At 41.1% G+C, this 15,547-nt stretch overlaps 1 protein-coding gene across 1 annotated transcript in view; it reads left to right on the top strand.

The window, feature by feature from the left end:
• SHQ1 (SHQ1, H/ACA ribonucleoprotein assembly factor) overlaps positions 1–15,547 on the top strand; it is a 101,095-nt gene that overhangs the window by 7,646 nt on the left and 77,902 nt on the right. Inside the window, exons 4-5 of the mRNA XM_047850292.1 lie at positions 944–1,104; positions 10,056–10,168. Coding sequence (XP_047706248.1) covers positions 944–1,104; positions 10,056–10,168 — 274 coding nt within the window. The remainder of the gene's footprint in view (positions 1–943; positions 1,105–10,055; positions 10,169–15,547) is intronic.

The following is a 15,547-nucleotide window of genomic DNA, read 5'->3' as shown; positions in this document are numbered from 1 at the left end:
CAAGCTCCAGGCTTCAAGTTGTCAGCCAGAGCCCAACACAAAGTTCAGACTTGTGAACTGCAAGATCTATCATGACCTTAGCGGAAGTTGGACGCTTTACCAACTGAGTCACCCAGGTGCCCCGGTGACATATAATTTAAAGACAAAAAACACATTACTGACTCAGTGTGTCAGTCACATTTTTGGACCAGTTAAAACAGCATCTCTGTCTTTTGCAAAGTAATGGCCTCTTGAGCTTTGATCAAAAGTTTATAAATTCAATGAGTTACATAAAATGAATACCACCTAGGTCAAGAAATGGAATGTTTCCAATACCCTGGAATCCTACCCTGTGCCTCCTCCTGGTCCCTTCTTCCTCCCTCCTCTGCGGTGTTACTGCTACCTTCAGTTTTGCCTGTTCTTGAATTGTGTATATAACTCAGGCAGTATGTGTTCTTTTGTGTATGGCTTCTTTCACTTAATATTCTTGTGAGGTTTTTCCATCTATAGCTGAGGTTTGTTTGCTTTCATTGCATTTACTATTTATACATCTGACTCTTGAGGGCCTTTGGATTGGTTCCTTTTTGGGGGGGGAAGCTATGAAAAATAGTGGGGTTGGGGCACCTAAGTGGCTCATTTGGTTAAACATTTCATGATGGCTCAGGTCATGATCTCACGATTCGTGGGTTGGAGCCCCACGTTGGGCTCTGTGCTGACAACTGAGAGCATGGAGCTTGCTTCAGATTCTGTGTCTCCTCCCACTCTGCTCCTTCCCCGCTTGTTCCCGTCCCCTCTCCCTCTGTCTCTCAAAATTAGACGTTAAAATTTTACAAATAATGAGGTTATGTATATTCTTTTACATACCTTTCAGTGCATGTGGGCAGGCATTTTTTTATACTTTTTCCCCTCCAAGTTGTACCTAGGAAACCCAGTACTTGAATAAATTAATATTTAACACATTCAGGTGCTTCTGAAGTTTCTGAGGGAGGAGTAGAAGCTGAGGATGAAGAGTTTGACTGGGAAATTGAACAGGTCCCCTATGAAGAGGTATCAGAAAGTGCTCTGAATCCACAGTACCACTATGGATTTGGAAATTTACGATCCGGAGTGTTTCAGCGGTTACAGGTACGGTTTCTTTCTAAAAGACCTTGTTGTATAGGGTTTTACCATTTTGATATTTTAATTTCAGTTCTGCTCCTACTTGGAGATCTTTAATGAAGATGATAGGAGGTGATGTATTCAGAGCACAAGTCACAGCTGCTTCTCTGTAGTGATTACACACGTTTGTTCCTTTCCATTGCATTGGTGGTTCTGCCCAGTCGCACTGTGCTTACAGATGTCAGATGTCCTGTTACTTTCTTTTTTCTCCACTTCATTCAGTATTCTAGACATGAAGTTTCCAAAACACAAAACGGAACTCCTCTTTCCTCATACTTAACTGCAAATCTTTGTGTTACACTTCTGAAAGATGAAAATGATTACATGATGTTTTATAAGTATAAATGCGAGAGAATGTTCCTGGTGAGAATGAATTTGTGTCTTTTGATCGAATTGTTTAGTTCTTGGTGTACAGTGGGCACTTGTGTCTGTTTACTCTTGGTGGGGGTTGAATGTAATCTCTTGTTAGAACCCAATCGTTTGTCACTTAGGCTAAAAAGGAATGACATCAGTCTCTCTTCCTCAAAAAACATAGGAAATTCCGCTTTATTTTAGTTTATGGGGGGAGAATGAAATGGAGAGGAGAGATTTGAACTATTTTGTACCTGTGTTGTTTTATAGAAAATGCCTCCCTAGAATGTTATATGATGGAAAGTATTTCTGAACCATTAGCTTGGAGTTTTGTTTCGTTTTGTTTTGTTTGAATTTTAAATGAAAGAAACCGTAACAGACTTTTTTTTTTTTTTTTTTTTTTCAATCCCTATCTGGGCAGAGGACATGAAATCTCTTTAGACTGTAGTTTATTATAGTAAGACATATTTGAATTTACTAAAGAAGGGTTTACCTATATTTTAGTCCCACTTCTGCTGCTTAGATTTGGGGTGATAGGCCAGTTATTTGATCATAAACAAGTTTTGTCTCCTCTTTATCAAATAGGGATAAATTTACTCATCTACTTTGTAATAGCATTTAGAAAACTTAGGAGATGCTGCATTATAAAAACTCTTTGAAAAAGAATAGGATGCTAGAAAGACTTCTGTCTATGAAAAATATAAAATGCTCTCCAGGGGCGCCTGGGTGGCGCAGTCGGTTAAGCGTCCGACTTCAGCCAGGTCACGATCTCGGGGTCCGTGAGTTTGAGCCCCGCATCAGGCTCTGGGCTGATGGCTCAGAGCCTGGAGCCTGTTTCCGATTCTGTGTCTCCCTCTCTCTGCCCCCTCCCCCATTCATGCTCTGTCTCTCTCTGTCCCAAAAATAAATAAACGTTAAAATGCTCTCCAGACTCTTTAAAGAGAACAAAATTGGGATTTACTTGAGCAAATAATACTGATTAGATACTCCCTTCAAAACCCTTATATGCTTTTTTCCCTGAATTACGGTCTCTCCATAGTCTCTCTCCCCAGTCACGTTTTCTGGTCATCTCTGAGGTAGTTAGAGTCCATTTTGTCTACAGTGCTAACTACAGTGAATGGACCTCACCTGTTTAGCTGAGAGCTACTTTGTGGTCCGTCACTTGGGGTTTACCTGTGTGAAGCTCTAAATGAATGCTAATACAAGTCAAGCAGGCCAAGTACAGATTGTACATTCAGATGGATCATCATTTCTGAGGCGAGGGAACTTGGTTTCTTGCTGCTGCCGTTGAGGGGAGAGCCTTTCAAGGGATTTCTGCCAGGTTGCTGAGAAGATGCTGGAATGCCATAACGTAAGCCTAGACCAAGTCCTTTAGGTCCCAAGTTCTTGTATCTGTTGGAAATGTTCAATAAGTAATTTAGATTTATTTTAAAAAATGTTATGAAATATTCTCTGTGTCTTTCTGAATGTCTTAACTAAGGCACCAAATCTCTGGGCACCTATCACCCAGCTTTAAAAATAAATGTCAGCATAGTTAGAGCCCCTGATTACATCATTCTGTTTCCCCTCAGAAATGAAACACTGAATTTGATGTTCATGATTCTCGAGCCTTTAGCTTGATGATCTAAAATCATTAAAATATTCAAATTTTAACTGAATGAGCATTGCTGTTCTAAGCTGTTTGAATGCATATTTTCTTCGACAGAGGAAAAAAAGAGAGCCATGGATGTGAACAAACCCTGAGGGGTGATGTAACTGGTAACTAGTGGTGCAGGCTTATAACCCATGTCTGTAGTAACGGAGTAACAGAAAGTTCTCAAAGTAAACATTTTTGTGTGTTTAGTTTTGTGACAAAACCTGATCTGAATCGATGTCTTTATTATTATTTTTTTAACATTTATTTTTGAGGGGAGAGGGGGAACAGGAGGGGCAGAAAGAGGGAGACAGAGGATTGGAAGCAGAGTCTGCACCGTAAGCGCAGAGTCTGATGCGGGGGCTTGAACCCACGAGTCGTGAGATCATGAGCTGAGCCAAAGTCAAGTCGGCCCCTTAACCCACTGAGCCACCCAGGAGCCCCACCGATGTGAGTCTTTTATTAGTTAGTTTCTTAAATCCCGCTTAGTGTGCATATTGACAGATTTTGCCAGAGAAATAGTAATGCATTTGAATACAGGGTGCTGCCCCAGATTTAGAAGGGGTTAAATAAAATATGTAATGGGTGTGTACCAGTTAACTTCTCTAAATTCTTTAAAAGGTCTGAATGCTGAAGTTCACTCCTCTCTAGGGGAACTTGAGTAACAGGTACTGGACTACCACTGTCTGTGCATCAACAGCCAACAGCTACTGACTATGTCCCTGTGCCAGGCACTGTGCGGGGCTCTTGTGTGTATCTTTTCCATCCTGGCATCGTTGCTGTTACTTGTGCACCTTTTACCAGTGGACAAACCAGTAGATGTAGGTACTGTTTTTTCAAAATGATATACATATATTTTTTTATTGAATGATTTTTTTTTTAATATAATTTATTGTCAAATTGGCTAACATATACTGCGTAAAGTGTGCTCTTGGTTTTGGGGGTAGATTCCCGTGAGTCATCGCTTACGTACGACGCCCATTGCTCATCCCAACAAGTGCCCTCCTCAACGCCCATCACCCATTTTCTCCTCTCCTCCACCCTCCCCTCAAGATTATATGTTCTAATGAATAAAACTAGAAGTTTGTGGTATTCTTCGTGACCATTAAGGAATGAAAACTTTCAAAAATCCTCTGTGAACCAAAGGACACCCTCTCTGGGGTATTAATGTAGGTGTGTTTTGTGCGATAGTGGCCCCCAAATCTCACATAATTGGTGTTCCTCGCAGAGTTGTTCTGCATTCATGACTGCTCTGTGTATGACACCACTACCCTGTGCTTAAAAACTGAGCGATCATTTGACTAAGGTTAGTGGTGTGGGTGTCTTTCTGCTAGTGAAGCAATGAGAAGAAGCTGGAATAATTACTGCCTAAATACCTTTGAGAACATCTCTTCTGTTTTCAAGTGATGGACTTAAGAAACGTCAGCATTTTCTCAAAGAATGTTTTCTCACAAGTTTAGACTTTGTCTCATTCTGCCTTTGGATGAGAAAATATCCATGAAGTTTTGTTGATGGCTCGTATTTTACTAGTTTTTCCACAGTCTCTTTTTTCCCCCCTTAAGTGAAAAATAGGTTTATTTTCTTTGATGATAAAAGCGATATATATTCATTATAAAAATATAACAAAGAAAGGAAACATCATTCGTAATTCCAAGACCCAGGTATCTGCTCTTAATCGAATAATTTAATCCTTCATGGGGCAGGGGGGCATTTATAGTCGATGTTTTTTTTCCTCTCCGACCATGTACACGGCATATGCTTAGAAACTTCCATATTTCATACTGATAATGAGAAGAAAAAAGAAGTGGTATTTGCTGAAACACTCTTTTTAACGTATCTCTCTCCTCCCCATCCCTTTTTTCTTTCCTTTCTAAAACCGCTGCCAGCCGCCAGGGCGCCTTTGGAAAACTGCCCCGGCTGCTCAAAGTCAGGGCCTCACAACCGGCGTCAGGCGGTGGGGGCTGCCAGGAGCAACCATCCCAGAGTCTCTGGGCGCCAACCCAGCAAGCTCCCGGCACGGCCGCTGCCAGCAGCCACAGGACGCTGGCTGGCCGGCCCTTTTCATTCCCGCAGCTGCACCAGGGACCCGAGGCTGTTGTCTCCAGGAGGCCTATTGGCCAGATGTGCACACAGTTCATTTTCTCCCTGGAGGGTCTCTGCCATAGCGATGCCAAAATTTAACATAAGCCTGATTTTAATCCTGCATGACCTTTTCTTGGCAATACCCACTTTAAATGGTTCAACTGACAGTGGCCGTAGCAGAATCACCGCTGTTCTGGTATGGCCGAACATTTCCCATCTTCTTATCTTTCTACCTTTGGTTGGTTGATGCCCTAGATGGATTTCTCTTCCCCCACGCTAACTTGGCTTTGTAGTTCCTTTTGGTTCCTCTTGAGAGTCCGGTTTGAACAGGGCCACTGTGTATGACCGTGTGTAGGTCGAGCCTGGTGGGGCTTGTACTTCTGGGGATGTTCGTGTTCTTTGGGGTACAGACTGCATAGCTACATGTGGAGGCCCTGAGTCTGGAAGCAAGAGGGGAGAGGAGGGAGAGAGGAAGGACAGCTGCATTCTTACTGTCTAATTCTTACTCTCATGAGAGCAGAGACCTGGTGTGTATATTTATTTCTGGATCTCTAGCACCCCAGGCAGCCCCTCATACAGTATTTGCTGAATGAATGATTTAATACTCAAGGCCAGGAACAGTGCCAGGGACACAGTGAGGAAAAATATTGACCAGACTCCTGTCCTCTTGGAATCTTCTAGTGGGAAGCTAGTCCGTAATCCTGTAAACAACAAATAAACTAGAGAATTTCAGATAGTGACAAGTGAAGGAACGGATGGGGTAATGTGGGAGACTGTGGGGTACTCCTTTGGTGAGGATGCCCAGAGAAGGCCTCTTTGAGGAGCGACATTTGCACTGAGTCTTGAATGGTGAGAAGTGTATTGTAAATGCAAAGTCTCAGGGTTTTAGAAAGGGAAGGAAGCCTGGTATGTGGCTTGGGGGATTTGAGCCAGAAGAGGAAGGTAGGAGGTGGGCGTGAAGTACAGGACAGGGGCTAGATTGTGCAGAGCTGTGGGGAAAGTCTGGGTTTATTCTCAGTGCAATTAGTATTTTGAAATGCCTGTGGTTCCCTTAGTCCCTTTATCCTCTGAAATGTAGTTACCTACAGAAATTCCCAGATTCTATCCCATTTGTGACCTTATATCTGGTTCAGGTGAAGTAATGAAGCAGCACATTTTAATCCCTATTTTTCTCTTTTTATTGCTACTGGCAAGTGAGGACGTGGAAGGGGAAGGAGGACAGGTATTCCCAGTAGGAAGTTGGACAGTGAGTGCAGGGAACAGCATGGAATAGGGAGACACAGAGGAAGGAATCTAATTATTGAATGTATTAAGCCTTGTACTTGATGCTTTACTCGTATTATTTCATTTAATTCTCATAACAGCCTGTGGTAGACAGAATGATGCTCCTTCCCTCCCCATTCCCTAGCATGTCTGTGTGTGCCAGTCCCTGGAACATGTGAACATACTGCATTATGTGGCAGAAGGGACTTTGCACGTACAATTAAGGATCTTACGATGGGGAGATTATCCGGCATTATCCAGGTGAGTCCTATCTAATCACAGGGCCTTTATAAGAAGGAGGTAAGAGAGTCAAAGTGAAAAGAGAGAAGGCCACATGATGATGGAAGCCGAGGGAGGAAGGGCATTGTCATGGGACATTTTTTTAATACACCTGCCAAGAAATGAGGAAGCTACCCTCCAAGATGAAAGAGGCAAAGCAACCAATTCTCTCTTAGAACCTTGAGAAGGAACCAGCTTTGCCTTCCCTTCATTTTAGCCCAATGAGACTGACTCTGGACTTGGGAGCTCCACACCTATAAGAGAATATATTTGTGTTGTGTTAAGGCACTAAGTTTGTAGTAATTTGTTACAGCAGCAAGGGGAAACTAGTCCCCAGCCTCACGGTGGAGGTGTCACTAGACTCATTCACACAAGGGAGGCTAAGATTCAGGGAGGATGCACAGTTAGACTGGAGCTGAGGTGTTTATTTTTTTTTTAATTTTTTAATGTTTATTTTTAGTTTTGAGAGAGAGAGACAGAGCATGAGTGGAGGAGGGGCAGAGAAAGAGGAAGACGCAGAATCTGAAGCAGACTCCGGGGTCTGACCCCGACACAGGGCTCAAACTGAAGAACTGCAAGACCATGACCTCAGCTGAAATTGGACGCTTAACCGACTGAGCCACCCAGGCACCCCTGGAGCTGGGTTTTAATTTCAGTTTGTCTGACTACAGATTCACATTTTTTTCTGCTTCATTGGGCTGCTTTCAGAAGTGAGTGAGTGAGTGAGTGAATGAGTACATGTGTGTATGTGCAAGGAACTCCTTGGGGCTAGTAGGGAAGCAAATGTGTGACTTAAGGGTGCTGGGAAGAAGGACTTGGGGTCCACGGGCACGAAATGGCTCTCATGGTAGCCATCTGGCTGACATGAGTCCAGTGGGCCCAGTACAACTCGACCTCTCCTCCCAAGGCCTACGGTCAGCACCTTTTCTGGCTATGTGCCTGGAGGACTTCATTTCAGGCAGGTGAGGAAGAGAGGAAGAGTCCAGATTGTCCTACTTGGGGAAGAGATGTTTATGGTGGGTTGCAGTGGAACTCTGAAAGCATTTTTTCATGGAAACATTGCCACAGGGTTGTACGCCCTTTGAATGGAGAGTACTCTATTTAAAGTTTATTATAAGTGGAATAAACTTGTGGGTTATCATGAGCACATAAATACTGGTTTTAATAGTATTTCTATAGGGAAATATATTCTTAATCTCCCAAAAGTGAATTGTAAGGGAACTTTTGGAATGCAAAATTTTATTTGGGGACAGCCAAGAATCTGGTTTTTGCCTGGAATGTTTGTAGTTAGAAGTATTAACGTATTCTGGACGTGACATCCAAAAAGTTTTCTGGGCCCTTTCATTGTATTAGAATGTGCTTAGGTTAAATGTTGTTGATATTACTTGAGCTAAGTGGATTGTGATAGGAATGAGAGAATTTTTTTTTTCAATGCAAAAATTTGGATTGTGTGGGGAGTGTTTATCTTAGTGTCTCCTTGGCTCCTTCAGCTTACTGTAGCTCATTTCTTTGTGGTGAGGTTGCCTCACGGCTCTCGACTTTAAGCTGATTATTAGGCACTAACCTGTCATTCCATTTGCCAATCTGTTTTCAGTTTCCCTCCATGACTCTCTCGAGTAATTTCCCTGGATTTCTTTTTAGTTAAGGTTCTTTCAGTTTCTATACTTCTCATTTGTGGTCAGTAATTGGAATGAGGAGGTTGAAAAAAAGATGTCGCTATAGGGATATTTTGCATTGTATGAGGTTTTTTGGCTTCATAATTCTAATTATAATAAAAAAAGATTATATGGTTTCCTAGACAGTTTTCCTACTATACCTATTTTCTGTAGGATTTGACCTAAGAACCATGCTCTGTATCAGTGTGTGTGTATACATCAGTGAAGATTTTTACGGTAAAATTGAATATCAATTAGGATTAGATTTTTAAGTTTGCAGATAGAAAGTCATATACATCAAAATTGCCCTTAAAAATTCCTAAATATGCTCATAAAGTAGAACACACACAGTTTTATATGTAAGTTTTATTTGGAAATCCTTATTTGAGACCAGCTGAGTTAGTCCTTAGGAAGAAACAAAAGGAAAGTCTGCATGTAGTTGTTCAAAAGTGATTAAAGAAGACAGTTTTCAGTGATACAAAGAGACTTTATTTAACGCTTTAGGAAGTGAACAGTCTTCACTGGGAGACTTGGAAAAATGGGCGAAAGGCAGAAAATTTTAATGGGATAAAGAATAACAAGGAAGAAAGATAGGAAATGTCTGATTGGCTAAGGCCACACAGTCAACCTTGTTTGGGGTAAGAGGGAACCAGGAAGTAAGCATAGCACCCAGGGTTGGCCTGGCTTCTGGAGATGGGCTGACTGGGTCTAGTGGATTTCTGGTCGAGCAGAGATTTATGGGCACACAAAAGTTACCTAAGGTTCTGTTTGCTAACATGGCAGGAGCATCTCCATCTTCCAGTCTAGAAATGTATTTAGGGGCGCCTGGGTGGCTCAGTCAGTTAAGGGTGCGACTTCAGCTCAGGTCATGATCTCATGGTTCATGGGTTCGAGCCCCGCTTTGGGCTCTGTGCTGACAGCTCAGAGCCTGGAGCTTGTTTCAGATTCTGTGTCTCCCTGTCTCTCTGCCCCTCTCCCACTCACGCTCTGTCTCCCTCTGTCTCAAAAATAAATAAACATTAAAAGAAAAATTTAGAAATGTATTTAAACATGCTGTTAATAACTTTAAAATCTCTAGGAGTAAATGGGGAAGAGATGGAGAATTGAATGTTCCTGTTGCTTGCAGGGAGTTATTCTGTTTTTTGCTTTTTGTTTTTTGTTTTTTGTTTTTTTAATGATGAATGTTCAGGGGTGCCTGAGTGGCTCAGTCAGTTAAGTGTCCGACTTCGGCTCAGGTTGTGATCTCATGGTTTGTGCGTTTGAGCCCCACATCGGGCTCTGTGCTGACAGTTCGGAGCCTGGAGCCTCCTTTGGATTCTGTGTCTCTCTCTCTCTGCCTCTCCTCCGCTCGTGCTCTGTCTCTGTCTCTCTCTCAAGATTAAATATACATTAAAAAAATTAGGATGAGCGTTTATGTCTGATATATATTGATCACTTTGTTGTACGAATTAAATGAGATAACTTATGTGAAAACTTCTAACAGGGAAGCAGTAGGTGTTTAACAAACATTTGCTGGATTTGAATCTACATGTCACAGGTAGTATTATGGCCTGCTGATCAGATTGTTCCTTTGTTTTGGCCTTTCGTGCAAAATTAGATTTTTCAATGACAAAATAGGAGATAGCAATTATTCTTTCTTTTCTGGGTGTTCTTAGGATGAATTGAGTGATGTTATTGATATTAAGGATCCAGATTTCACTCCTGCACCTGAACGACGGCAGAAACGCCTGGATGCTGAGCTGGCCAAGTTTGATCCTGATCATTATCTGTGAGTATTGAGTTTTTTGAGCGTTTAATTGACCTGACGTTGATTTGAAAATTTTTGGAGTGCCTTTTTAACTATGCTAGGCCTGTGGTTTTGGGATTCTCAAAATTAGTGATGGCTCAGAACCTTAATTGACTTTTGAATTAACCTACAAAGTGTTAAGCCTCTGTGATCTTTCTAAGATATCATTCCAGCATCGGAGAACTCTTAATGTACTTCTTTAAGTTTTTCCTCGCCAGGCTTAAAAGTAGAACACTGCATTCGTGAGAATATTTATAGTTCTTCTCAGTAGACTTTTTGTTGTAATTAATGGTCTATGTAAATGAAAAGATGTTTCAGTTTTTTTTTAAGAATTTGAATCTACATTTACTACATTTCTTGGCTGATCCAGGGTTTTACCAACACTTCATTTCCGAGCACCTGTAATTGAAGATCTGAGTCTAATTAACAAATAATTGTTCATTGCAGTAGGGTATAAATAAAATCTAATTTTAAGTTTTGTTGTATTTCCCATCTGCCTTGATTGTGTCTTTTGCCATAATGTGTCACTTGCAGGCTTGTATTTGCCTAACAAACTTATCTAGTTGATGCATAGGTAAATAATCACTTGAGCATTGTGATGTCTCTCATTGGCCACAAAAGCAGTACTTCTTCCAAGTAAGGGATTGTCACCTGGCTTCTGTGGATACTCAGCTCTCTTAGGATGTGAGTCCTAGGTTGATGTAGGCCTCAATTATTATTCTTCCCAAGCTCTGGGCCAACAATTTCTAAACCGTTATACATGCAGCTGTAATCATCGTATTCCCTTATATTTGTATAGTGCTTTCAGCTTATCAAGTGCTCTCAAGTGATTATTTAAATCCGTTTTCACAACAGTTGGGTAAAGAAGGTTAAGGGACTTGCCCAAGGTCATACCACTACTAAGTGGCTCCGTCAGGACTTGAAAAGAGTCTTTCCATTTGTCATTTTATATTTCCTTTTCATGTACACTATTTCAGTTTAACTGCTGTTACTCTTGTGATTAACATTCTATCTCCTGTGACACAGTGGGAGACTAATTGGAATGGCAGAAATATATCTTGTGATGTGCAAATGCATTGAGTGATGTGTAGTGATAAATGGTCAGAACTGTTCAACATCCTAGGGGGAACTGGGTAAGAGCAGGGTATGTTATATTTTGGAGGACATCTGAGAGATTCAGCTCCATTTATATTGCCATTTCTAATTACCTTTATCTCTCCAATTGTGGCTTTAAAGGTCCACTGAAGAGTAATTTGAAGAAACCTATTTAAAATCATGCTGAATATTTAAAGTGGGAAATTTCATTGTCAGCAAATTTCTCGGACCAGCATGAAAACAGAATGAGCTTTACAAGAGTAAAATTTCAAGTGGGAGGGAGCTTAATTAGAAGAACTGCCTATCTCTTCTCTTCTAAAACTGGAAGAATAACGACATGGCCTGAGAGAATTAGGAAATTGGAATTTATAGTTAGCAGTGTGATATTATATGCAGCCCTTATTTTTCTCCATCTTCTGTGTTTCTTTATCCAGAAGCTCATTTTCTTTAATAGTATGCATGAGCTATTCTTTCCATTATTTAAAGAAGAGTTCTTACACGAGTGGTTTAAATTTAGTCATGGGCAGGTCGGAGAGTGGGAGCTGTGCGGTAAAGGTTCTTTGTGACTTCTCCAGTAACAGTAAGACTTTGGCTAATTGTAGTTTTTGTGTTACTTCTTACCCATTATTTATATTGGCTGACTGACTCACCCAGATGTGTTAATACTAGAGAAGTCCAAGTAAAATTCTTTTAAATTTTCAATTAAAAAAATTTTTTTTTAGCTCAGTGCTTTTTAAATTGTTCTTAACGGTTAATACAGTGGAGGAAAAGGTTTGCTTCAATTTTTACCTACCATGCAGACAATACATTGCATGTGTCATGTTAGACATTTATGTACGTGAATGTAATGTACATGCCTAATACATAATATATGTCATTGTGAAGTATATGAGACTTTCAAGTTGTGTGACTTCTTACTGGTCGTGATGTTTCGTCACGGTGTCTGATATTTTACAGACTTAAGGAAAACTAATTTTAATTCTATCCTAAGGCAGAACACAGTGAGGTAAATTCAGTATATAGAAAAATTCATTCCTTTCAAAGGCACATATAAATGACTTAGGATAATAATTATTTTTTAGGTCTTGTGTTGTAAAATCTAGAGGCCATTCTGTGATGTTATTCCTTGGTGTGTGTTTTGCAGCCCAGCAGAATACTGGGCATATAACAGATGATCCATAAACATGCATTGTTTTTGATTGTCTATTTTTTGCTATTTGTAACTCCTTTTGGGCATTATTTTTACACTACAGTTTGTTGAAGGTATCTGGAAACATTCTTTAATAGGCCTTCCTGTTTTGCCTGTCATAGCCAAGTTTTCATATTTCTCTTGCCGAGAGTGGTTTTTCTTTCCTTCCCTAGGCATATTGTTTTTTTTAATTGTCAGCATATCTTTTACCTGAACCAATTCATAAATCTGCCTATGTCCTTCTTTGGGAGAAAACAGAAGAATTGAGTTAGCATTCTAAATATCTGTGAGATGAGAAGAGGTACAAAAATGATGCCTAGCATTTGGGGTGCCATTTTAAATTGTAACTTTTCAGTGCTGTAAATTTGTTTAAGAGTTTGATACACTCATCTGGCTTTTGGATTAATTGAGGAATGTCAAGGCTCTGAGTACTAATGATGAGGCTGGGAAGAAGATCACTTGCTTCCAGCATGGCTCTTTATTCAAAATGGCAAGCTTAGGAAAAAGCATTAGAGGAAAATCTCATCGATTTCTTCTTTCACATATGCACTAATTTGTTCAACAAATCCCAGTTTGAATGAACTGCATGCCAGGCAGAGTCACACATACTGAGGATTTGTGTGAATACCACAAGGTCACTGCATTCACGGGGCTTACTTTCTAGTGGGGAAGGAGACAAGATTTGGATTGTGATAAGTGCTCTGAAGAAAAGTCACGTTGTTAAGGGTTTGGAGAGCGACTGGGTATTTGCTGACCTCCTCTGCTGAGTGTCCAAAATTGAACCCATCATTTTTACCTGGAAAGTCTTCCTGCATTTTCTGTTCGGTGGAGTGTACCATTTTTCACCCCAGTCACTCAGGGTAGAAACCCGGGATTTATCTTTGACTCCTTTCTTTCTCCACACTTCTAATCCATCCAGAAGTGGTACCATTTATCTGTTTGCTGTTTCCTTCACTCAGTCTCTTTCTGGTCCTCCTATATGTCTGGCTTAGTGCAGCAGTCTCATGACTTCGTATTTGGTGTATCCACCTCCAGCCTGGACTCCTGCAAATCCATCAACCATAAAACCACCAGTATCATGTCTTAAGTACTGAAAGTGAACATCTGCTTTAAATCTTCAGTGGGTTCTCCATCAATTAAAGTATATAAACTTCTACGTCCTTAGCACGGTGTAGAAAGTTCTCTGTGACCTGGACTGTGCTTACGTCTGGAGCTTCTCTTTTGCCTGTCCCTGTCTACCCTATACGCTGCAGCAGTAATGAATTTTAGTTATTTCTCTGCCTGTACCATGCCACTTCTTGCACACTTTGTATTCATGATGCTCCTGTGACAGCTGTTTTCTCCCTTGCTCCACCTAGCTTGGATAACTTTTATCTTTTAAGACTGGGCTCCACTGTCACCCCTTGGCACACCCCCTCTCAGACTGGCAGAGGAAGCCCTCCTCGGGGCTTCCAAGTGACAGATCATCTCGATGTTACAATATTCTCTCTTTGTATCCATTCCCATTTCATTGTGGATCCCTGAAGGGTCAGGAGTGTCTTACTGATCCTCATCTCCCTGATGCTGCATTTTCATGGGACACTCGGTAAATGCTCATTGAGTGAATGACATTTAGAAACTTGAAAATAAATTCATTTTGGAAAGTAGAACATTAGTCAACTTCAGATCTTGTTCACAAAACTCTTGAACCATGGACAGTGTAAAGGATAAGCCATCACATTTTCAACTATTCGGACTATATTAGTGAGATTTTACCCAAAAGAGTCATTTAAACATTTTGAAATTTTTAGAGGGAGGGCGTGGAAGTGGTAGATTTTACAAGGTCTTGTTTTGGTTTTTTTTCCCATCACTTCTTCTAGGGAGACTCAGAATCATTTTAGATGGGCTCTTCAACTCTTGACTTGTGTCGTCAGCCCTCCAGTATGTGGAGTCCTTTTTTCTCATTCTCCCAAGTTCTCTCTGGGTGATTGTGTGTTCTCCCTTGGCCTCTGTCACTGTCTAAATGCTCACGATTCCATGTGTCTCTCCTGAGCATCAGATCTGTGTGGCTAACTGCCTATTGCGCCAGTCAGTCTCTGTATGTCCTGCAAGGATGTCTCAAACTCAGCCTGTTCTAAGCGGAAGTCTCCAGCTATTCTGTCTGTTTAGTGTCCCTGTGTTCCTGTCTCGTCAGAGGGCACTGTTGTCCACTGAACTGTCTCAGCTGGAATGCTGGATATAGACCTTGACTCCTGGCCCCCTTTATGTCTACATCCTAAGGATTCTAGCCTCTGACTGTAGCTCAGATCCACTTTGCTCCACGTCCGTTGCTACTACCCCCTTCCAGGCCTCCATGATTTCTGTGCTCTGGGGCTTGCTCCTAGACCATGTTCCAGACCAGTGAGAGCAGTGGGCCAAAGCACACTGATATGAGACCCATATGTAAAAGGTTTTAAGTGTCTAGTCGTTTTTAGTGACAAAAATCCACTAGATTTTTTGGACATGGCTTACAGTGTTGTTGTCACTACAGTGTATTGTTTTCAGCTATCCTCAACTCCCCTTTGCCCCCTTAAACGTGCCTTCTTGTTTCCTGGCCTTTGCTACCTATTCTTGTAGCCAGAATACTCTCTCCTATCTGTCTTAGTCTAGTTAACTGTTTATTGTCATTCAGCTATTGGCTTAGATAGTCTTCCCTTCAGGGACCTTCCCTGTCATCCCAGTTTGACTTTGCCATAGATGCTCGTACTGTTAGGTCATAGTAGTTACATAGCACTTATATTGTGACTGCTGGGCCCTCCTATGACACTGTAAGTTCCGTAAGGACCATGACTGCATGTCTCTTGTCAGCCGTGTAACCCCAGTGCCCAAAATGGAGTCAGTACTACTGTTGGCACAGGGCAGAGTCAATACTTCCTGTTGACTTTTATTAAAGCATTTTAGCTGTTTACTTGTAGTACTTATCTTTTTGAAATATCTGTCATGTACCTGACAAAAATTGATAATTGACAATTACTATTTCAAGATCATTGCTATTCGGTTTTGTCCCATATGTACTTTTATTTCCTCAAGCGTAAAAATGGAATGTTTATATTGGTTAA

This window comes from Prionailurus viverrinus, chromosome A2 (genome assembly GCF_022837055.1).
Source record: "Prionailurus viverrinus isolate Anna chromosome A2, UM_Priviv_1.0, whole genome shotgun sequence".
NCBI lineage: Eukaryota > Metazoa > Chordata > Mammalia > Carnivora > Felidae > Prionailurus > Prionailurus viverrinus.
The sequence above is the reverse complement of the archived record's forward strand: the minus strand, read 5'-3'. Positions and strand labels throughout refer to the sequence as shown.